Source organism: Dendroctonus ponderosae, unplaced genomic scaffold (assembly GCF_020466585.1).
Source record: "Dendroctonus ponderosae isolate FM_Combo_2020 unplaced genomic scaffold, Dpon_F_20191213v2 Dpon_F_20191213_7, whole genome shotgun sequence".
Lineage (NCBI taxonomy): Eukaryota > Metazoa > Arthropoda > Insecta > Coleoptera > Curculionidae > Dendroctonus > Dendroctonus ponderosae.
Window position 1 is genome coordinate 12,858,530 of NW_026018916.1, and position 25,204 is coordinate 12,883,733.

At 34.8% G+C, this 25,204-nt stretch overlaps 1 protein-coding gene and 1 long non-coding RNA gene across 2 annotated transcripts in view; one reads left to right on the forward strand and one right to left on the reverse strand.

Moving 5' to 3' along the window:
- Nucleotides 1–1,122: 1,122 nt before the first annotated feature.
- The window catches only part of LOC109542357 (protein mini spindles), a gene marked incomplete in the record, with an annotated part of 50,541 nt that continues 26,459 nt past the window's right edge, over nt 1,123–25,204 (forward strand). The window contains 19 exon segments of the mRNA XM_048668048.1: nt 1,123–1,303; nt 1,543–1,919; nt 4,431–4,657; nt 4,722–4,879; nt 4,933–5,159; nt 6,298–6,492; nt 8,407–8,587; nt 11,078–11,323; nt 11,407–11,620; nt 13,930–14,080; nt 14,295–14,542; nt 14,601–14,830; nt 15,244–15,407; nt 15,669–15,888; nt 16,595–16,774; nt 17,189–17,320; nt 21,235–21,425; nt 22,552–22,802; nt 23,940–24,177. Of these exon segments, the coding sequence (XP_048524005.1) occupies nt 1,551–1,919; nt 4,431–4,657; nt 4,722–4,879; nt 4,933–5,159; nt 6,298–6,492; nt 8,407–8,587; nt 11,078–11,323; nt 11,407–11,620; nt 13,930–14,080; nt 14,295–14,542; nt 14,601–14,830; nt 15,244–15,407; nt 15,669–15,888; nt 16,595–16,774; nt 17,189–17,320; nt 21,235–21,425; nt 22,552–22,802; nt 23,940–24,177 (3,822 nt within the window).
- On the reverse strand, nt 2,794–7,432 carry LOC125505085. Its single transcript, XR_007281899.1, has 2 exons — nt 7,396–7,432; nt 2,794–3,397 (listed from the first exon to the last, which is right to left on the reverse strand). It is a non-coding gene; the product is annotated as an uncharacterized LOC125505085 (long non-coding RNA).

The window sequence follows — 25,204 nt, forward strand, 5'->3', positions numbered from 1 at the left end:
AAGTTAAGCAGTTTACGTAATAAGTTATAATAAAAAAATGTTGATTTCTTGTCTTTTCAGAATATTTCAGGAACCAAGTCGGATACTTAAATTTTGAAAACGGTAATGAATAGTCAATCGAATTCTGCCCAATTTTGCCCATTTAACGGATTCTTTATCTTTAAAGATGTAGAAGTTACCCATGCAAAGATTCAGAAAATGGCCACCCTGTATATATACAGGGAGGTTTTTTAGTACGAGAAAGTCCATTTATTTCCGTTGGTGTTGAACTTTCAAAAAATAGTTTCATATGAAAGTGGTTGACGCACAAAGTGCGCACATTTTAAAAATATCTTATATGATACAGAGTGTCCCAGAAAAACGAGGCAACATCAAAGTGTATTTTTTTAAATAGAACTACCCATTTTTCATTAGCTCATGGAATGCAGCTTGAAACGCTGCATATGCACCGTAAATTGTTTTATTCTTACTTGCGACGTTGGTATCAAAAACACTTATTTATTGACTTCCATATCCACCTTACAAAATGTAGCAACTTTTTGAAATTTTCAAATAAAATAAATTATAATTTGAAAACGGTTGATTTCACAGCTTAAAGTGTAAATGCAAATTTGTAACTTTGTAAATTGTCTATCTAATGACGTATTAATATACAGGTACTTTAATAGAATCCTTAACGGATCTGTGATGATTGGAAAGACGTATTTTCTTATAATTTTAACTGCTTTTTTTGCTTCTACAATGAATTTTTAGATACCATGTTTTTAAGCAAAATTTTCCTAGAATGGCGATAATCTGCCAACGTCGCAAGTAAGAAAAAACACTTTACGGTGCCTATGCAGCGTTTCAAGCTGCAATGGGTAGTTCTATTTAAAAAAATACACTTTAATCTTGCCTCGGTTTTCTGGAACACTCTGTATCATATAAGATTTTTTTTAAATGTGCGCACTTTGTGCATCAACAACTTTTATATAAAACTATTTTTCGAAAGTTCAAAATCATCGGAAATAATGGACTATCGCATTAAAAAAACCCGAAAAACCCATTAGTTTAAAATAAAAATAGTTCGTTCCTTGTCTAACCTGCCAACGAATAAAAGTGGGGTTAGATTAGAAACGACCAATCGTGGTAAACGGCAACGTTGGACTGTCTGTTGTTTAGCTGCTCCTTCTTCTACCGTTTTCTGTCATTCGAGTTATTCATGGAATTCATAGTGTTCGAACAAAAAATATCGTCTAAATACTCTTAACTGCTTTGCTAATTACTGGTATCTGGGATTGTTAACGGCACGAAACATTATTAGGTAAGAAGCCTTCTTTTGTGGCATTTGTGCCAAGGGATATTTGCCATTTGCGATCTAATTAATGCTTAGGGCTTCGGGTTATTAAAGAACTTATTCCTAGTACATTTGATGACCTTAAGGTACCAAATCCGTAATTTGCCAAATCCGGTCAAAGCAGCTATTCGACTGTCCAGATTCTATTCATGTTCCATTCTAATTGACGTTTCAGGTTGAATAATTAATCTAATTTTCCTTTTCAGGATCTATTATGGAAGACGAGGAGTATAAGAAATTGTCCGTTGAAGAGCGGTGCGTGCACAAGCTCTGGAAAGCTAGAGTGAGCGCCTATGAAGAACTGGTGAAGCTATTCAGGCAACTGGACGACGAAAAGTCTCCAGAATTCGGCAAGTACTTGGGTCTGGTCAAGAAGTTTGTGACTGACAGCAATGCCATGGGTCAGGAAAAGGGGCTGGAAGCAACTTTGGCTTATGTGGAAAATTACGTACACGCCGGGAAAACAGTATCAGAAGTCATGTCTGGCATTGTCCTGAAATGTCTCGCAGCTCCAAGAACCAAAACTCGCGAGTTGGCCCTGCAAGTGTCTTTGATGTTCGTGGAAATTGAAAAATTTGATGCTGTAAGTATTTTTTGTGTATCAGGAATTATTGCTTCTGTCGTACCTAAGTAGGTAACAAATTTCAAATTCAATGAAAATGTACACATCTACTTTTTCCTTTTTTCCTAAGTAATTGGGCCATTGGAAGTGTGCAAAAGCAACCTATTTTTAATTAGTTTACTTATTAAGTTTTCTGTTAATAAGAGTAGGCGCTAAAACCATTAGTTTATAATCGAATTAAGTACACGGGCTTCGTACCAACAATCGGGGTCGATTGGGGTGAATGTAAACGATTCTGGCCAATACATTTTTCTTGCAAATTTATCATCCCTTAAAAGATATATCTTTATCTATTACCCTTATTCGACCTACAATTTTTTGGTGTATTTTTATTTTTTATACTTACCCATTAAAGAAATAATACTTTACATTGTAGTGAGTTGAAAGAAAAGACACAAAAAATCAATTTTGGCAAATAAATATTTAAAAGAAGTTGTTAATTTTTACATTTTCCCAACAACTTCGAGCTAATAGGAAACATTTAATTCTTCAACCATATTTAAACCATATACAGAGTGTCGCAATAAGGATGGTAAGCGGCTGGATCTTGGAAAGTATGTGTTGTGGAGTGATTAATTAAATACAAATTTCTTTGTTTTAATTTTTCACAAAAATGTCAAATGCTACCATCAAGTTATTTTACACGCATTCGACAGCAGAGGAAAAAATGAACTAAACTGCAAAAACCGCATCTCAAAATAATTTCTGGAACCGATTTAATACTTGAAAATAATACAGGTTTCCTGATTCAAATAATTAAACTAGAAGTTGTCCCTATGCTTGAAACATCTAGTAAGTTTGGAAATGGCGGAAAAAATAAAACAAACCACAAAAATCGAATTTAGAAATTACTTATTTCTAGAATTTATTTAAATGCAATGCAATGGAACAAAAATGCTGAAGGCACTTATCTTTAAAACGAGAAAAAAAAAATATAAATTTACCTAGGAATAACACTATGCTGTAGCACTAAAATAAACATTAAGATAACAAATGTTCAAAATGTTTTCCGTCATTCATCACACACATCTACCCTGCGGTTAGTGCCAAATAGAGCTCATTCAATTTCGGCTTGAGGAATGCTATGGAAGGCATCTGTGATGCGACCGATCATATTTGCCCGATTTGTTGGAACAGTTTTGTAAACTATATCTTTTAATCTTCACCAACGATAAAAATCCAGCACAGTTAGGTCTGGAGATCTTGCTGGCCATGGGAATAGACTATCTCTTCCTGTCCAGCAATTTGTAAGCCAAGAAAACAATACTTACATTTAAAAGAAAAAAAACTCACATTCATTTTACATAGGCGACAACACAACTATTAGTGATAGGTGTTGCTTTCTGTTTTTGGGTTGATCGGTCAATGGATAGTGGCAGAAAAATAAACTACTATTTTGCTTGGGCGAACGTTTCGGCTTTATGTAGCCATCATCGGGGCTGTAAAAAGTAACAGAGTGGTCAGTCTTAAAATTGAATAAAAGTTCTTAGACGGAAACCGAAATCACAGTGAAATTGAATCTAAAAGAGAAAGGACAAACATACATATCTATTTAACGGTAACACAAGATAAATAAGCTAAAAAATGTATAGTTAAAAAGGTTATAAAATAGTATTTGGCAAGACAGTCACTCAATCATAACAAAGGCCACTCACCACGAATTTGGTGCATTTCCATCACATAATAATGGCCCGAGCATGTTAACAGAGTCAGATGCAATATTTCACTAATTTAGTTCTTCATTGTGTCCGCGTTTTAAATTGTTTTTTTTTAACTTTATTTATTTGTTGTTATCAAAAAATCATCATTCTAAGGTTTCACTTTTCGACTATAGTAAGTGGTTCGATGTTGTAAACTTATTATTAGTATCGGTAGCGAATAGTTCGCGGAATTGGAAAAGGGACGCCTCAGAAGAAACGGTCTTATAAAGCCGTTAATATTAGCAGACGTGATAGATTTTTCTGTAAATTTAAACTCAAATCTATGCATCGTTACATTTACCCCTATTTACAATTACCCCACTTGACCATACTAAGACTACATTTTTCGCAGTAATGTATGTTGTGTGTTACCAACAATTATGTGTACCAACTTTCACAGTATAATGACGATTCTATGATAAAAAAATATGTCAGTATGGTAAATGAATCAAAATCCGTAAATGCTTTTTGACGAAAATATAGGGTGTTAAAGATTTATTGAAAAAAATTTAATTTTAATAAGTTAAATTATTATTAATATACCAAAATAATTTTTTTCTCGGGATACGTTTTTCTTGTAGTGTATTTATATGGAATAACGCGTGTATTCTAGCATGTTTTTAATCAAAAATAAATTTCATTCAAAAAGCCTACTGAAGAAGACAGTTTTGTTTCATTATTTTTCACTTACGTAACTCTAAACTATTGTTCAGCAGATGTGTATGTGATTATGTTTAATCAATATCCTTATATTAAGCTTTAAATCAATCAGGTTCAAGAAGAATTGCTTAAAGGGACCGAACAAAAGAATCCAAAAATTGTAGCTGCGTGTATCCAAACCCTAACTACTGCATTACGGGAGTTTGGAATAAAAGTAATCGGCCCTAAACCGATGGTTAAGCGAATAGGGGTTTTATTTTCTGGCAGAGATAAAGCTGTGAGGGATGAAGCTCGCGCCATGGTCATTGAAATGTACAAGTGGATGGGACCCGGCTTGAAGTAAACTTAATTGAAAATGAAGACTGACCTTTTTAATATAACATTTTATTTACTTTGGTTGCAGGAACCATTTAGCTCAGGCAAACTTGCAGCCGGTACAAATGGCAGAACTTGTGGCGGAATTTGCCAAAGTAGAAGGCCAAAAAGGATCGCCCACCAGATACATCAGATCGCAGCAGCAAAAACAGGCGAAACTAGCGGCAGAGGCGGAAGATATCAATGGCATGTAACATAACCGAGACAATTTAAAAAAAATTAGCAATAACTTTTTGCAGACGATGAAGAGGAAGAAACTCCCGATGAGGGAGCAGAAGATATTGATCCGTATGAGTTAGCAAGTCCAGTCGATATTTTGTCAAAATTACCCAAAGATTTCTATGAAAAAATTGAAGCGAAGAAGTGGCAAGAGAGAAAAGAGTCATTGGATGCTGTTGAAAACTTGCTAAAGAATCCCAAATTGGAAGCAGGAGATTATGGGGACTTGGTCAGAGCGCTCAAAAAGGTACGTCTAATGTAGTTGACTCGCCTATCTGATCTGCAAAATTTAAAAAAATTAAAAATTTGATTTTTGACTTGAAACTCGGTATTTACCGTTAAAATAAAATTCTGAACAACTTTTTCCGATATCTCTATCGCATTGAATTGCCCCTATTTGCAAAGTCGTAGTAGGCTGGGTTTTTATCTGAAGTTAGAAATGCCTGCTTCTAAAAATAAATAAAATACAGGGCTGGTTCCATCTTAAGTGCGACACACTGTATATACGAATAAAGATACTCACTGCAGTGGTGGAAGTTGGAGTGTTTTGATATTGACTACCTTTAAAAAATAATAATAACTTATCACGTTTATAATCGTTAGGAAGTCTCAAAGCGGAGACAAAGTTTTCCATCGAATCGCAGAAATTCCGGAATATTCCGATTCGAATGGGAGTTTTTTTGTGAAATCAGGTAAATTTTTCTCTTTACCAGGAAAGGAAGGACAGATCCGCATCTGGCTTCAATTTTGAGTGGCAAATTTTTGAAAATTTTTTTTCATTCAGTCTGAAAGCGAAGACAAAGTTTTCCATCGAATCCCAGAAATTCAGGAAAATCCCTATTCGAATGGAAGTTTTTTTTTAAAATTGGGTAATTTTTTCTCTTTATAAGGAATGCAAGAGCAGGTCCGTATCTCGGTTAAATTATGAGCGGCTATTTTTTTTTAATTTCTTGTTAGGAAGTATAGAATCGATCAAGAAAATCGCGTTTTGAATTCAAGTTTTTTGTAGAGTAGGGTGAATTTATCTTTTTTAGGAAAACAAGAACAGGTCCGTATCTCGCATCAATTTTGAGTGGCTGATTTTTTAAATTTTCTAGTTAGGAAATCTCAAAGCGGAGGCAAAGTTTTCCATCGAATCGCAGAAATTCAAGAAGATTCCGATTTGAATGCGAGTTTTTTTGTGAAGTCAACGCGCTGAGCTTGAAAATATAGTGTAAAGTGTAAAGCACCTTTTACTTGCACATTTTTTCTTGCGCCTATCTATCTTTGTCGAAATATAAAACTTTCCTAAGTAAAACTCTGCAGCCATGCGATTTATGAACTAATTTAATTGATCTTTCAGATTGTATTGTAAAATTGTAATTTTTTCTTGTTTACGGTTGCAGGTTATTCAAAAGGATTCCAATGTGGTATGTGTTGCTTTGGCTGGGAAATGCATCGCAGGCCTGGCTACTGGGTTGAAAAAGCGTTTCCAGACTTATTCTGGTACTTTAGTTTTACCTCTACTGGAGAAATTTAAGGAGAAAAAGCAGAACGTTCTTACTGCTATTAGAGAGGCTATTGATGCTATTTATCTGTCAGTATGTATTTAAATTGTTGGTCTATTTAATAATTACCTATTTATATGAGTAAGAACAGCAATATTTATTTGAACAACGTTTGTAAGGGGTGTTTTTTTGAGGTGTAGCACTTTAGAATTAAATAAAACTCGCGAAGACTGTCTATTGAAGTGAATGATTCTTTTAAAAATTCTCTAAATGCACTATTCGGATTGAAGACTAATTAAAGAAATTTCCGATGATGCCTCAAAGTTACCTCATGAAAAGACACAACCTGTTAAATATTTTGCTTCTAAAAATTTCCAAGATTGCTTCAACCTGTGAGGTCTAATCGAGTTTCGTATTTTTATCTGCTGTAGTTAAAATTGTATACGGGTTGTCAATTTGAAAACTTCCCACCCTTAATATATTTCTTGCAGTTAGAAATATAAAAAATCGGAAAGACCCGTAAAAAAAAGAAATTTTATTTGTAAGGGAAACACTTTAAATTAATATTTTTAGTCTTCTTGTTTCAATCCCCTAGGAGGGGCAGATGGCACCCTTAAAATCTTAAATCGGAATGCAGATCAAGTGGCACATTGTTTTAAGAGGCCATCAATTCTCTTTTCCGTGGTATCCGACGTTGTTGCTTTTTGTCCAGAGGCTTCCGACTAATCGCGTTTGAAAGTGGCAGAAACAATTAAGTTTTTCCACATAGCAATGTGGGTTTCCAGGTTAGTGTTTACACTAAAATTATTGCATTGACTCTACTTGCAGTACAAATTATTAGAATAGTAGAAGACGCCATTAAAATTGTTCAATAATAAGAAGAAAATCTAATTTAAACAATTGATATCTCATTTATTGATTATTTTTCTTCGACAAAAACAACTTTTAATTTGAGGAAGAAAAATTTCTACAATAAAAAACATGGGATCTACTTACGCATTATCTTATCAGTTGTTCAAAATGTTCATTTTCCTGTAAACAATAATAAAGTCTGTTTTCGGACTCCTTCCTAACATTTCGGAAAACTTCCCGGAAATTGACCGGCATTCTGCTGCAATTCCCTTTTTAAAATCATCAATATCAGCAGGTTGTGTTTTAAGAACAATGCCTTTCAGATGTTCCCAAAGAAAGAAGTCTAGGGGCGTTAAATGATCTTTAAGGCTATTCAATTGGTCGCCTTCTGCCAATCCATTTATTCGGAAATCTGTCCTGCTGGAATGTTAACAAATCTTCCTGTAAATGAAATCCAGCACATATTTGTGCATGATTCCGATTTATTTCATTGAAAACCAATATCGTCTTTCGTGTGCAATTTCTAACCTTTCCATAAATGAAAATAATTTCAGTTCTTGCATCGAAGAATCTTTCTTGAAGGAACCACTTTATGCACTTAATAAAAGTTCATTGAACAGCCCAAGAAGCAAAAGCGAATTAACAATAATATTACTGTTTTGCCGACAGCTTTTAAATTGGCCGAGCATGTTTTTTGTTAAAAAAAAGAACGTATTTTTGGAATTTCTTGATAGAATTTCAAGGCTTTTTGTGGAATTTCAGCGATGAGAGCTCGAATGAATGCAAATTTTATTTACAAATAAATTTTGAAACGGTGCCACCATGGGCGTAGCGAGGAAGAGATTCGAATGCCCTTTAAAACGATGTGCCACTTGACCCCCATTTCCATCTAAGATTTGAAGGGAGACATCTATCTGTCCTAGGGGATTGAAACAAGAAGGCTAAAAATATTGAATGAAATTGTCCCCCCTTACAAAAATTTACGTATCATTCCGATTTTTCATATTTTTAACTGTAAGATAGCTATTAGAGTAAGGGGGGAAGGAAGGAAATCTAGTTTCTAGTTTTGGTACATTGCATCATAATCTGGACCAATTGAGACGAAAGCTCACAATTCTTATCGAAATTAAGACTAATTTTTACTGCATTTTATAGACCAGCTTAGAGGCAATATTAGATGACGTTTTAGAAGCGCTTGGCAATAAAAATCCTACAGTCAAATCCGAAGTAGCCCTATTTCTGGCCAGAGCATTCACAAAGACCCAGCCGGTAGCTGTGAATAAAAAGTTGCTGAAGTCTGTTACAACCGCCCTAACGAAGAATATTAATGAATCAGGTAATTAATTCTAAATACAGCACTTAGTGCGCGTTTACCCAACGTAGTTATTTCATTCTTAATATTAATCATTAACTTAATTTAAAACCGTTATTTCTGATTTAAACACAAACCGGGTTATTTTATGATAAGGATTGTTCCCACGTGGAATTATTTCCAGTTTAATAACAGACACAACGAAAATTTGTTTTTCTGGTTTGGGGTTGCGCCATATTTTGTGTAGTATTTTGACCTCCTGAATCCAAATCCGCGGTCAGTTTGACTCTAGCAGGTCAAGATTAAGGTCGTTCCAAGGTCTAATTGTGAAAGAACCATTTAGGCGGAAAAATCTATTCATCTGTACGCTTTGTTCAAAATCGGTACATTTTCGATTTGTCCATGTTTTTATGGCAACAAAAATTTTGAAAATCAATTAAAGGAATTATTCCAATGACATGTCGATAACGAAGCTTCAAAATTTAATGAATTCGATTGCAAGAGGATAAAAGGTAGACCTCGAAAATTTGAGTTAAAGTTGGAAGCTTCTCTAGCTTGTGGTGTTTGATGCTGGGCTTAATCAGAACTGCAGATCCGCCATGTGCCTTACCGTCGGGATGCGGGATACTGTAGGTCTCATATCCACGAATTTTAAAGTATGATTTATCAGTGAGATGGCTATTGGAGACTAGTATTATATCTATACTCTGGGATGATAAGTATTGTTCCAATTCTAGTTTACGCTGTATGAGCCCATTGGTGTTCCAGAGTATTACATTACAGATTCTATCAGCCATTTACACTAACTTCGTGACTAGTATTGCTAGTAAATTGATGAGGGATGACAACTGCTCGGCTTGCTTCATCATAGGGCTTTTTTTTACTTATCTCTTGGTATATATTGCAACCTTTATAATTGGCTGGGTGATTGCCGCCACATAGTACGCATTTTGCTGGAGTGTTTTTATTTTTAGCACATTTGGCAGTTTCATGGTCGCCCCAACATTTGACGCAACAATAGAACCTGTATAGTACCCTTTGGTGTGTCCATATCTCTGACATCTTGTGCATTGAACTGCATACTTTTGTTTCCTTGGAGGTTCGACATTAATTTCTGAAGCCAAGAGTCGCTTTAGTTTGTATATTTCCTGGTTGGTGTTTTGTGGTTCTAAGTCAACAAAGAACAAAGGTGTGTTATCTTTAGTAACCCTGTGTCTGATATTAGAGATGTTTCGGACTAAATAGTCTAGTTCCTCTAACCCAGTTTTAATATCTTCGACTGGCGTTGTCGAGTGCAGGTTGCGAATCACAACTCGGAAAGCGCGATCTTGTTTTAGTTGATATGTATGAAATTGTGCATTTTTGTTATCAAGAAATTGAATTATCGCTCTAAAAGAATTGATTGAGTCAGTGTTGACAGCTTTGTAGGTGAGCTCTCCTGGTAGCTGCAAGTTACGGAGTTCTTGTAGTTTTGTGATGCTAGAAACATCAGGAATGTATATGGGGGGTGGATTTGGATTTTTTCATTTAGCACCGGAGGTGTCTTCAGGTTCTTGCTCGTTTAATATTTGGAACTGATTGCTTAGAGATATGTTTAAGTGTCGTTTCTTGTTGGTTTCTTCGGTAGGACTATTGGGGTTAGGTCGCTGTCGCGTGCTTGTTTTAACTGTTTGCCATCCATTTACTTCAGAGTTAGTTAATTTCAATGGAGATACTTGAGATGCACAAGTTAATGTTTTGTCGGTTGAAATCTCTTTCATTTCCTTCCATATTCAATAAGCCACTAAACTGAATCGTTTAGTTGGTTAAAACGTCAGAATCAGTGTGGTTTGTCACCGTCGAAGTGTACAAATTTTTGGAATAGTTGTATGTGAAAATGGATAAAGAATCTAATATATCTAATCTATAAGAAATAGTAATTCGCGGAATGCACTGGAGCACTAGCACGACCTACCGATCCACTGGTCGATAGGCGAATGAGTTTATATGTGTTTTATTATTTATGTCCCTATCTTTCTAAGACATGGATGGTGGTTTACCTCGCTTTAACGTCTCTTTTGAACAAAGCGTACAGATGAATAGATTTTTTCCGCTTAAATGGTTCTTTCACAATTAGACCTTGGAACGACCTTAATTCTCACCTGCTAGAGTCAAACTGACCGCGGATTTGGATTCAGGAGGTCAAAATACTACGGATATAAGTGTGTCAACACCAGATCAAAAAAATGAAACTGAATGAAGGAAGTTGTGGAAACATTGAACGATATGAGAATCGGAAAACTGTAGGACCAAAAAAATATGGGGTATGGGAAAGATATGGAAAGAACAAGCGCACTTATGGTACAAAAACACTGCCAATTCAAAGGTTTGGTATCTGTTGAAAACTCTTGGAATTATTGGTCTTTCTTCCGTCTGATTTTAGTTTTGAATCCAACTTGGATTGTCGTTATTACATTTTAAATGAAAACCTAAAATATAAATCTGATAGTTGTTATATGTTTTTTGTTGTTTTAGATCCAGCCGTTAGGGAATCGTCCGCAGATGCTTTGGGCACATTAATGAAATTGGTTGGAGAAAAGGCAATCGGACCATTTTTAGTAGAATTAGAAAAAGATAAACTTAAAATGGACAAGATCAAAGAGTTCTGTGAAAAGGCTGAAATAACAATCAAAGTACCCGCTGCTAAAAAAGCTAAATCAACCTCATCTATCGTTCCGCAAGAACAGACTGTACCAAAAATTGTAAAGAAAGTAGTACCAGGTAACTGCAGATTTATTTAAATTGGTTTCATGCTAACGTTAGTTTTGTTTGCCTTTACTTATTATTTTTGAAATGAAAATTAGGAAAAACAGGACCGGCAAAGAAGAAACCTTCAGCAACTACCATTTCTTCGGGATCTGCGACCGTTGTCAGGTCAAAAGGGGCAAAAAGTGCTTCAGTTAAACCAGTTTTAAAAATAGAAAAGGAATTGGAAGACGGCGAGGTTGAAAGTATTATTGCAGACATATTAGCTGAGAATGTGATTATGGAGTTGTCGAATCCGATGTGGAAAACCAGGTAATTTTGTTCTATCATACCGTGAGCCTTATTAAGGGTTATCACGAAACACTTCTTTTAAACTACTGAAGGAAGCGACTACCTAACAGGGTCAATAAGTTCCTGATTTAAGTCGCGTACACATTTGAGAAAAACCCTTGTTGGATAGGGGAGTACCCGAAAATTGCTGGATGATGACGACATTGGTGATAATGCCGGAGAATGGCCCGCACTTTGGTTATTTCCACCAAGGTTCGGCTGGAATCTGTAAAAGATCCTTGTTTGAAAATGTTTTTTTYCCCGTGGCGCTGGGTTGTCCCCACGGTACCAGAAGGGTTTCCGGTCGTTGCGGCATTAAATCGCKTAGTAAATGGGGTGTTCGATGACCGCGAATTAATGCTTATTATATTTTTTTTTGAGAAGTAAGAAAATCTTTTGCGRGGGGGATTTTTAGGGCCACCCATTTTCAATGTTTTCTTCGGCCGCAGTASGGTAATCCATCACTTCCGSAAAAACACTGCTGAAAAGAAGGTTGGGAAAAAATCAGGATTTTCTAAGAYATTTTCTCTTCTGTAAGTTTACTAGAGACCGCTGGTCCAGTCGCAGCTAATGCGATTTAACTGGTAGACGGACCACTCAAATCACAGCCGCAATTGCGATTTTGGAAAAATGGCTTATTTTTTAGCGAATGAGGATGACAATTTAATTAAAGAAGTCAATGAAATTGTACCGTAATAGAAAATGGATGGAGAAAAATAACCCATCAGTGGGAAAAATCGGCAGGTAATTTGTTTCAGGGTTCTTTAAAAGGAATTGTTCTTTTTTTCCTCTCCTAACAAAATAAGGGTTAAAAGTTCGGCGTCGTCCAGCTTTTCAACAGTTTTTTCCCAAATGTACCTAGCGAATTAATCTCTTAAACTGATCTGTTGCGGCTATAAACGCACCACCCAAACCACGCCGGTTACAATCTGGTAAGGCCTAAAGCCTGTGTCCCATGTATCTGTTTGTACGACGATAAAAAAAAAATTGGTTAAAAAAAATTAAAATACTCCCACTTGAGAAAATCTTGCAACTTCATGATTTTGAAATAGGCAAGTGCAAATTTCGAAATGCGCTMATCTCAGGCACCCCCAGGACCGGTTTCAAGCCTATTAGCTCTCATCAGATGGGTTCAGCTTGAAATTAGCAATCACAAAACCTGCACTTTATAATGCCAATGTTTTCACATCGGCGTGAAAATTAATGATTTTGCTCTTGAAATACCATCAAACTATAAGCAATAAAGGAATATTACTGTTGCTGTAGAAGAAATTGCGGAAGTTAAACCTGATCTCATCTGATTGCTTACAAGTGGCTTTAACGGTTCAGATTTCATTGATTGACATTTATCTTAACATCAAGGGCAAAAACAATCAATTATCATTCAAAAATGGCTATTGTTACTAAGCAAAAGTGTTAAACCGAGCAGGGATCCCTGTTTAGACCCAAAGTCCTCCATGTCCCCAACCTCTACATGCCGAGAGGAACCTCTATCTTCGAAACCGAAGTAGCCGCTGGTCATTGAACGTTGCGGGCACGGGCCGGAGCTCCACCCTCAATGTCTTCCTCCTCGACTAAAGCGACCTCAGGTTCCAATATTTCGCTGATCTGACCTTTACTGGTAATGCAGCTATAACATGCATTTACCCTTTTTTAAATATAAAAAAATGAAACACTCATTCAAGTTTTTGTTACGTAGTGTTTTTTTATTTATTTTAGTTATTTTTTACATTTTTATTGCATTTGGTGGACCAGACGGCGGGCCCCATCACGGGGCCGCTTAGTGTGTATGTACCCTTAGCCGATTCTTGAAGCGGACTGCGAGTTAGCCGGCAATATGCTGTCGTTATTTGTTATCCTTAAAATCATTTGTACTTTAAGTGTAAAATATTATTTATTGTATAAAGTTATATAAAATTTAAAATATATAAAATTATGAAAATAAGTTATTTATTAAAAAATATGAATCACAGGATTACATTTTTTCTGCAAGTGACGCACAATTTTTCTTCCAAAATTCCTTCCAAATATAGACATAATATATCATGCTACTATACTTAAATAGGAAGGTTCGAAGGTAAACCGATGTGTCATTTGAAACAGTAAAGTTGATACTATATTTTGGCATTAGCGGTAACGCTGCATTGCCGAAATATTTCACATCGTTAGATCACGAATGTTTATACATGTAGCCAATTTTTTACGGTTTCCACATACTAAGGTTCCTTCAACCGGCAACCACCTGGGATATTTTGTGAATGAGTCTGTTAAAACATATATTAATTTTTTAGGCTGAATGCCGTCGAAGAGATTTTGACCAAAATTCAGTCTATGGAAAATAAATCTATTCCATCGCAAGCTTTTGTGAAGACGCTGATGAAAAAGCCTGGTCTCAAGGACACTAACTTTCAAGTGATACGTAAGAAACTTGAAATAATTAAGGTAAACTTTTTGCATTAAATTTCATGTGTTTTTCTTATAACATAATTGTGAAAGTGGTCTAAGTAATATATTTCTTGTTTCGAGATATTTAAAGAATTGCACTTAAATAAGTTTAAAAATATTTTTACGTTATGCGACTTTTTTATTTAGAATTTTATTAGTGTTGATTAATCGAAATTTATTGTAATGTGTAAAATGTTGTTTTTAATTGTAGTACCTTGCTGAAAATAGTATATTTTCCACAACAACAGTTGACTGTTGTGTTGGAGATATATCGGAAAAATTCGGAGATGCAAAAAATGGTAGTATAGTTGCAGATACATTAACTGCTATGGCGGAAGCAACCAGTTTGGGTCACGTTTCAAGCACAATGCTGAGCGCCATATTTGCACAAAAAAGTCCTAAGATTCAACAAGAAGGTTTGACTTGGCTGACAACAGCTTTGAAGGAATTTGGAATCGCGTAAGCATTAAATGAATTGGACATTGTTGCATTTTGCATTTCCGTTTGATATTGGCAGGAGTGTAGATGTGAAGGCGCTTATCGATTCTTGCAAAATCGCTCTCAGCTCTGCTAATTCAGGTGTAAGACAGTCGGCCATACTTCTTTTGGGAACCATGTATTTGTATATGGGAATTAATTTACACATGTTTTTCGAGAACGAGAAGGCGGCATTGCGCGATCAAATTCACGCTGAATTTGACAAGTATGAGGGTGTTACTGCACCTGCTCCTATTCGAGGCAAGAAAGGTAAGCCATTGGAGGTGTGATAAACGGTTATTCTTTTGTAACGGGTTACAACGTTCCAGTTTCACCTTGGTAATAGGTTTCAAAAGGAACATGTTACTTTTTAAATTTTTCATTAAAATGCAGAATAATGATGATAGTACAAGTAGTGATGATATGTAATGATTTCCTTTATTAAAAACATAATTTTTAACAGTGGTAAACTGAAAATAAAATATTTTAAAATCAAAAACAATATTTTAATGGGATGTTTAATTCTAAATAGAAATTGATTAAATGATCTTGTAGTCGTGCAGATTGCTCGGTAATTTGTGAAATTAAAATTAAAATGGAACATGCCATTGTAAGCGGAATTTAAACATTTACAAAGCAAAAGTTAATTTTGAAACTCTCTCATATATTATTTTGTTTGGTAGTTGTAGCAAAATCAGCCAGTTCCGACAGTTTGGACGAAATTGGTCATGAAGCCGTTGGTCAGAACGAGCCAGTCATTAATGTTCGGGACTTACTCCCGCGGGTGAACATAAGTGGCCAGATAACTGAGGCGTTGTTAAATGAAATGAGTGGCAAAGCCTGGCAGGTATGTTCGGATGGTGGAATTTTTCTTGGTACCGCCAGTGTATTTGGAAAGCATTATTCTAACTGTTTATTGTTATGCCGATAAAAACTGTAATTTCTATTCTACAAATTTGTTATTGAGACTGAAGAACCATTTTTATTTAAGTGTAAGAAAGTACTTTTTTAAAGCAAGGATTTATCATTTGTTTTTAGAATGCTATCAAACAGCTTAAAATGAATCGTTTACTGCAATGTGATTAGTAGAAAGTGATTTCGATTTTAGGAAAGGATGGAGGCTTTGACTAAATTGAATAATATTATTCAAGAAGCCAAATTTATAAAGCCTAATTTAGGCGATCTGCCACAGCCTCTGGCAGCAAGGTTAACGGACAGCAACGTTAAAATAGCCCAGACGGCTTTAAATATTTGCCAAAGCATTACCAAATCCATGGGGTCATCCTCAAAGCAGTATATCAGAATATGGTTTTCAGGGTTTATTCAGAGTAAGTACAAATCTCTCATAACTTTATTACAAATTTGTTTTGGATTGTTCAAAGAAATAATATGTGGATCCTTTCCTACTAGTTATTAAGTTTTCCTTATTTGTCTTTTCTTGCCTGCGTGTAATTGTTATTATATTATTCTGATTTATTTTCCTGACTGTTATTATATTCTAATCTTTCCTGGGCTTCAGTCACAGTGTGAAACAACAAATTTTTTGTATATCGTTTATTTCATTACGTTTCGGCGAGACAACCATTATCAGATTTTAAAATTAATTCAAACTCATAAATGGGAAACATAATCATTTAGATCTGTCCTGTCTTCAAACCTTCAATTTTCTGAAAAGTAAATGATAAAAAACAGTAATAGCAAATACTATCTCTTTTTTAAAATACCAAAGCTACTGGGAGTTCTTACCTTACTTTGCCGTAGATAGCATATTTGCAGTAATTCAAAGAGGAGTTTTGTTAGAAATAGTAATTTCTTATAAATTTAAAGACTTATCGGCAGTTGGGGCATTTTGAATGTGAACTTGAAAAAATCTGAACATTCGTCTGTCGAGATTTTAATTTTAAATGTTTTTGTTCATTTTTTTTATTGAGCCTCACATGGATTAAAGCTCTTATTACCCTTTTTTTGCCAGAGCTTGTGAATGTGCTTGTCACTTTATTCGTTCTACTACTGTTATTTGCTTTATTTTAATAGATTTAGGAGACAGCAAGGCGTGGATGAGAACAGCAGCCCGAGAAACAATAAACGCATTTTCCGAGCAATGCGGTTATAAAGAATTCTTTGAAGGAGAAATTATTTCAGACGCTCTTAAATCGGGCTCGCCAACCCTGAGGTCGGAATTGTGGAACTGGTTGGCTGAAGTTTTACCAAACGGTAAGCATCATCCACTATCTATACAGGGTGTCGCAATAAGGATGGTAAGCGGCTGTATCTTGGAAAGTGCGTGTTGTAGAGTAATCGAAAAAAAAATTGATAACAAACTTGAAGAAAATAATTTGCTGGAAATTATTTTGAAGTTTCTCAGATGACCACTAGATGGCTTATGGTATTTTAAAAGTCGATTTTATACAGAAATTGTCCCGATTTGAGAAATTTGAAAATAATTTCCAGCAAATTATTTTCTTCAAGTTTGGTTAGAATTTTTTTTTWAATCACTACAACACATACTTTCCMAGATACAGCCGCCTATYATCCTTATTGCGACACCCTGYATATAAGCAATTAATAAATAAAATATATGTACATACATATATATAAATATGTTTAAACAATATCTGTGGTTTCAAGTGCCCCTAAAATCCATTTCRAAGGAAGAGCTGGTGCTATGCCTACCGTATTTGTACACTAATTTGGAAGACAGAAATGCGGATGTCAGGAAAAGTGCCGGAGAAGCAGTTTTAGGAATTATGATACACACAGGTATGTCCAAACACTATGACAATACAGGGTATCCGATAAGTACGTGACAACGTCTGGAGATCGGGTGGTGCCAATCAAAATAACGCTATTTGGACGTAAAACTTTTTCCTAGGGAACAATGTGTCATTAATAATTTGATTGTTTTCCATTTAAAAAATGATTCTTTAAATATAGTTTTAAACAGTTTAAATAAACATTAATTTATTGCGAATGCCGATAACAGGACTTTAAGCCATCTTAGGGTCTTAGATACATGTTTTTCTATTCCAGATAATTATAGAAGTCTGTTTATGTTGTTTATGTGTAAGTATGTTTGTCGAACCATATCAGGGTGTCCATGATAAGGATGCATTGCATGGGGATCTTCGAAACCATAAGAGATACGAAGTCGGTTAAATTTGCAAAAAGTTGCGGAATCGAGAATGAAGTTTTTTATTTTTCAGATATTAAAAAACGTGAGTTCGGATTTTCATTATATTTTATTCTTGAAGTTATGTCGAATCATAAAAAAACGAAAAATACTTTCTCAATGCACATTTTTTAGCTCTACAAGATAGTGTCTATGAAAATTATTTCAATGTTTCGTTTCTTTGAAACCATCATCAACTTTTGTTTTTCATATTTTATTTATTAACATCCCAAGAACCCTACAATCTATCTACCGATATTAATGAAGAGTTTTGGGTGTCCGATAATTTTAAAATGAAAGGGATTTTTCGCGGCGTTAGCGAACAAATAATTTTTTGGAATAAGAAAAAAATGCTTTCTGCGGACCTCCATGGCTCCGGTAAGACGGAGTATGCCGCGAAAAAATTATTTTTATTTTAGAATTATCGGACACCAAAAAACTATTAAAAAAAAGCCTGCATTGGAGACTGATTTTTTTTAACTTGGCATTTAATGTTATTAAAGCACTGGTAGGTAGTGTACTTTCAGTGTACTGTTTTTGCTCAATATATTAGTTATTCTATTGACTTCATCAACTGATTTTTGTGATTTATTCCGTTATCATCATATAAATTAACTAATTGAAAGTTAATTTATCCATTTGGTGATGTGGTGTCTGGATTAATTTCTGACGGAGCGATTTCAGAGTTAGCTTGGTTATAATCAATATTTTGGAAAAAATCTGCAGCCACATTTTCCCCGACTGCAATCTGTGCCCATTTAGCTCTGTCTTTATGATGTAGAATTGACGAATTTTGGAAAAGAGATCCACAATAAAGTTCTACAGTGCAGAAATGCTTGTGCCAGATGAGCAATCACAAACTCCAATAGCGGTATTTATTATGTATAATGAAGACTTGTTCTTTTCGTATAATACATGATATACATTTCCTTCGATTGCGGGATACTTCTTCTAGAATTTGCAATTTGCAAAAGTGATTTTTTTTTGCGCAAACAATGTTGGTTATGTATCTTAATCTGCTGAACTTAAATTAAGCAAAAAAGTGTCTTCGGATTATGATTTTCCGGAAACATTTGTGCGGATCTTTATTGACAATGCATGAGATGCCGTTGTACTCCACAGCCGTTTGTAGTAATTTTATGCGCCAGGATGCAAGACATTCCCATATGCGCAACTCCGTCCTATGGTTGTACTGCACGGGCTTATGGCTTTACGGTTCCTGGCAATCACGATCGCCAGACGTTTGGTGATGGCTTCTAAGAAACGAAACGTTGGAATACATTTTCATAGACACTGTCTTGTGATGCTCGAAAAGGCGCCATGCCAAAATTAATGGAAACAAAAATCCGAAAAACCACTTTTTTCTAAATATCTTAAAAACTGAAAGGAGTAGTTCCTTTTTGAAAACGCTATGTATATGGCCCTCTTATTGTGCAACTTTGTCCTCATTTAACCGACTTTGTATCTCTCTCGGTTTTGGAGATCCCCATGCAATGCATCTCTATCTTGGACACCCTGAATGGTTCGACAAACATTCTGGTCCGGTGCCCAAAATATTACCCTGAAAAGTGATGTAAATTCCTTAGGCCAGGACGGTTGCAGATTGGCATGGCTCTAACGTGACTCTAATGAAGTTGCATTTAAGAGAAAAAATGTATACTTATAATTTTTTTTGTTGTGAAACTTGATATCCGTATATTTGAAATGTTCGTCCCGAAATGCTTGAAAGTGACAAAAATTAGGTAAAGAATATTTTCGTGGGAAGTGGGAAGAAATCGGAGTACCTAGTTTTGCTCTACTTTACAATTTTTTTCTACTCGCAAATCCCGCTTCACATGCTTATTTGTTTAAAACCCAACCGCTCAAAAAGTTATTCAAAATTGAAAAATGGTTAATATAGCAATTGAATATGATAATTTAAGGGTCCAAGCAGGCGTAGAAGCGCCATAAATTTCATAACTTTGAGCCTGGTACAAAATGAAAAAAGCATTTTCTCCAGCTCAGTTATCTAACACTTGCGTTATGCAAAAACTGTCCGTCCGATCTTAATCGATCTTGCGGCTCTCGTTTTGTATTTCAGCCAAGCATTTTCTCTAAAATGAATGGCGTGATTGAGTTATTTGTTCTTATTCTTAAATAAATAATGTAAAATTACCTACTTTTTTGCACCTTCGAGCATTTTAAAGCGAGCATTTCAAATCTACGCGTATCGAGTCAACTCAACAGAAAATTTGTTTGTTATGAAATTTTCTAATGAAAACAGTATACAATTTTTCTACAAAATGCATACTTACCGAGTTATATGCGATTTTTCCCGGAAAAAACGCGATTTTCGCATTTTTTTTCACTTTTTTGTTGTTTATCTAAATAGCACCCCTTTTCAAGCTGGCGCTTTCAATTTTCAATTTTCAATAGGTATACAATAGGGTGTTTTCACTTTTTTTTAAATGTTGATATATAGAAAGTAGTTATGGCAAACATTACACATGTTTATTTTTTTGCAAAAAAGTCTCGATAATAATTTTAAAGCGAGTTTAAATTCAAATCAGATGTTATCCGCCAAAAACGTCGAATCCGTATCGTCGGTTGCCTATCCCGATTGTGACGTAGCAAGTCATATCAACAAAGTGTCTCGTGTTTAGTTTGTTGTTTTCGCAGCTTTGTTTTATTGTTTAAGTTATTGTGATTATCATGATTTTCTTGATTATTATTATTATCTTGCGTGAAGGAAAATGTGACATGTATGGATCACAAAATAAGTGGTGTTTTGTGCCAGGATGCAAGATGTAAAATTCTATATATTATTTACCTAATTTAAACCAATACAGACAGATTAGTATATTAAGGAGAGAGTAACTAATAATGAATTTACGGATTTTTACTTACGCTGCTGCTTTGACAGACTTAAATTCGGCTGAATTAAAGCGTTCGTGATTTTCTAAAAATTAGGTAACCATAAAAATATATACACATGGTAAATTGGTCTTCTGAAGCCATTTTTCAGTTTAAAACAAACTATAAATTATTTAAATTTAAAAATAATTAATGAAACACAACCACACAACTAAACACTATGCACAGAACGTAAACAACCCGCGATTTATATGACCAGATACGTCACAACTAATAGGGTTGCGTTTTAGAGATTCATGAATAATTAGAATTTTAGCTAAATTTCTTTATTTAATATTTAACAAAATAGCAATAGATAGATAGTATAAACTTATTTAATCTTTCATATATTGCCATAGATTAATGTTTAGTTTGTAGGAATTTTTGTTACAATGAAAACACCCTATTCCCGAGCGATTCCAATAGTTATCTAAGTTACCTCACGTTACAGCCATATTTGAAAGATTTCCTCATAATTCTCCTGGCCTACTTTTCAAGCCCTAGATCTTAGAAGTGTCGTTAGGAAAAACAGTTATTTCACCTGCCTGAAAAACATTCATCAATTATTTTACATTTGAATCACGATTCATTGAAAATTATCAACGTTATTCAGGCTTTGAATCGATGCACAAGCAAACCGAAAAACTGAAGCCTGGTTCCAAGTCCATCGTTATAACTGCATTAGAAAAAGCCAGGGCCTACTTGCCTGAAAAGCCGTTACCGAAAAAAGCACAAGTTATTGAGAAGAAAACTGTGAAGGGCAACACACTTGTGGCAACCAAGCAAAATGCCGTAAAACCTAAGGTAATCTATTTGCTTGCATACTTTTATTTTATGTACCTAGCTGCTGTTATAATTTTTTTTTGTCAAATGTATACTTATGTTACCGGCAATGTACGACGTCCGGCATTTTTTAGACTGATTTTTGACTGCGGCATTTTAGGCAATCAAGAATGCCGTATGTATGCGCTAGTCAAGCTGAGTGATTTAATCTTCACATTGGCTAGACTAGTGGTAGACAAACTTATTAGCCAAAGAGCCTAATATGAACATTACAACAATTTGAAAAAAAAAATTGGAGCCAAATCCGCTTGTTTAGGAAACTTTTATTACACTAAATAAAACTAAATTTTATACTTATTCACGCGAACAATGTACATGCGTCTCTCTCGAAAGTTTGGTTAAGTCAGGTTTATACTCGTATGTTGTTGTTTTTAATTGTAGGCATGATTACATATTGATAAGTCTTCATCAATAAGACGACTTACTTTTGATAATGTTCATGCTTGGAAAAAATTGTTTGCATATACAGGCAATAACTTCTACATTTTTAAAGTTAGAGAATCCGTTAAATGGGCAAAATTGGGCAGAATTTGATTGCCTATTCATTATCGTTTTCAAAATTTAGGTACCCGGCTTGGTTCCTGAAATATCCTGAAAAGACAAGAAATCAACACTTTTAATTATCACATATTACGTAAACTGCTTAACTTAGAAAAAAGTTAAAATTGCCCTGGGTAGAAGTTTTTGCGGTGAATCCAATAAACTAGCACTCGTTGTCAACTATAAATTATTTAAATCCACAAAATAATTAATGAAACACAACCACACAACTAAACACAATGCACAGAACGTAAACAATCCGCCATTTATATGACCAGAGACGTCACAACCAATAGGATTGCGTTTTTGAGATTCATGAATAATTTGAATTTTAGCTGATTTTGTTTACTAAGCCTAGCAATTGAAATTCCAAATGAAGTGTGATTTGTGGTTTAATAATGATGATGAACCTACCTAAAATTGTAAAATATGGATTTCATTAAATTACTATTCCTTAAACATGAAGAATGTAAACTGTTTGAAAAACATGTAGATGTGAAGTTCTTCAGTTATAGTGAAGTAAAATCGCATAATCGAATTGTTGCAGGGAAGTTCTAGTCCCGCAAAACGCAATGTGTCCCCGACTGGCCGAAAAAAGGATGATGATAATGATACATCCCCACTTTTGGTTGTCAACAACCTGAAACACCAAAGAACTATCGACGAATCGAAACTCAAGGTTCTTAAATGGAATTTTACACAGCCAAGAGACGAGTTCATTGATTTGCTGAAAGATCAAATGACCGCTGCGAATGTTAATAAAACATTAATGTTTAATATGTTTCACGCTGATTTCAGGTAGGAGTAGTTGGTTTTAGCGGGGATAAGGCCGGACATTTTATATTTTTGTCTGAAAGTTTTATTATAATTGCATTTATCAGATGAATATCAGGATACCAGAGATAAATTTTACTGTTTGAGAATACGCGGGTCTTTGATTTTATAAGCGGGATGTTGTTTTTTTATCAATCAGGCGATGAACATGTTCAAATGTACTGTAGTGTTTAAATAGAATGAAACTAAAACTGGAACAGGGTGTCCYAAAGAATCTTTGCGTACTTTTCAATACATACAGTGGCTTCATGTTAAATCTTTCCATCCCAAATATTTCTTGTAGAAAAGAAAAWTTTTAACCAAAAAAAACACGCCGTTATCAAGGGGGACGTCTACAATCAGTGTGGACTTTCTTTCCGGAAAACTTTCCACCGCCATATTTATGTTCCGCCATCTGAGGGACACATTAGAACTGAATGTCCTTAGAACTGTATATTTCGCGTTGTTCCACTCTAATATGCAGTACGGAGTAACACTGTGGTGGCTCTACTCATTTTATTGGAATTTTCTGCCTSCAAAGGATAGCAATCCGAACTATGTTKAGGCTGGGACCTAGAGAATCATCCATCGCATCTTCTCAATCATCGCAAACCATCGCATCGTCTCTCAAGTTCTTGTCTTTAGTTATTCTGCACCGCTTGTAACCATAGGTGGTTGATTTGCTTTGATGACCTCTGTGTTTGTAACGTCCATTATGATTGTACGTGCTATGTTTTGTTTTTGTATTGTTTTTTAACATTATTGACCGTCTTTATTATACTGTATGTATTAGATGTTGTAGTATTTTGTTTTTTACTCGCTTTGTCCATAAAGATTGTAAATTTTTTTGTGGCAATAAAACATATTTTTATTTGGTTTGACTTGACGAATGTTAAGATTAACAAAATATATTTCACGTCGTTTGTATTTGTCAAAGTTCCTTGCGTTCGCATCTAGTCAAAGACTCGGGGACTAATTTCGTTATTATAATAACAAATCCTGTTCTCGCGTTCAAAAACTATTTTTGATTGTTGGTGAATTGGAATGTTTTACTGCTTACTTGTCTTTGTAGTAAACGCAGCCAAATACCACTTGATGTACATATTTAAACCATTTTTTCAGATTTCACATTAAAGCAATCGAAGCTTTGATGGAAGATCTTCCAGATCATAGCGAGGCATTGATTTCGAATTTGGACTTGATTTTGAAGTGGCTGACTCTCAGATTTTTTGACACTAATCCTTCGGTGTTGCTTAAAGGTCTTGAATATCTACACGCAATTTTTAATATGCTGTCGGAGAACCAGTATCGGATGTTGGAAAACGAAGGCTCTAGCTTTATGCCTTACTTGGTACTAAAGGTATTGCATATATTTTCTTTACTTATTTAGATAGATCACAAACTTAGGCCCAGTTCCACTAAGAGTGATTAAATTCTTGATTAACTAATCACAATCATTTTTTGATCACCACTTTAATCATGATTAAATTGTCATGCGTTCCACAACAAACATTTTAACTCCGGTTAGATAATCATCAGTCTTATCGGGTAAGATCGTATTTCCTGTGGATCCACGGTTCTGATTGGTTCAAACAACTGACAGATCAACTGAAATCATTTTTCCTCAAAATAGTAATCACATGCCGCTTGAACATTGATAGAGAAATATACTTTTCTATTACGAAATACTTCAGCCTTGTCCTACCCCAAAGGATTGTACTTTAATATGAGTACAATCCTGAAATAACACTGAAATAAGTTTGGGAAAACGAGCTAGTGCACAAAAAATTACTTGTATTTCCCTTTTTGTAGATGGGAGTTTAATGTCATTTCGAGCTAATGTGGCAGTTACTACAATATATATATTAGCAGTTACATCAGTTATCAGCAGTTACTACAATATATATACAGGTACAATTCGATGCGGACTAGTTTTGCTTACTCCAAAAAAGTCTCCAGAAGCAATAAGATGCGATCCAGTTGCATAATACCTCAACACAAGTAAAAGTTGTGTCGTGGGTTGAATAGTATTGTTTCTAAAAAATGCATTTAATGAACATGTGGCAATTTTACTATTATTCATTTATCATAACTTTCTGTAGTATGTTGCAGGTCCACTTCTATTTCCAGCAGTATTGTTTGGACAGTGTTTTTTGATAAGCGAAATAGCGTAAAAAAACTCAAGGTGTCCATGATTTCAAAATAATTGACTCGCGGATTAAATATTCGGGGTCTTAAAAACATCGTCATACCTCATACGTCAAAACATTGTTCGAGGTTATAATGCCACACTAATCTTATTATCGTCATTAACCAGCCATTTTAGGCGATTAAGTTAACCACTGATTAAGTGTCCATAATCGTGGTTAAAATTATGGTGGAACGCA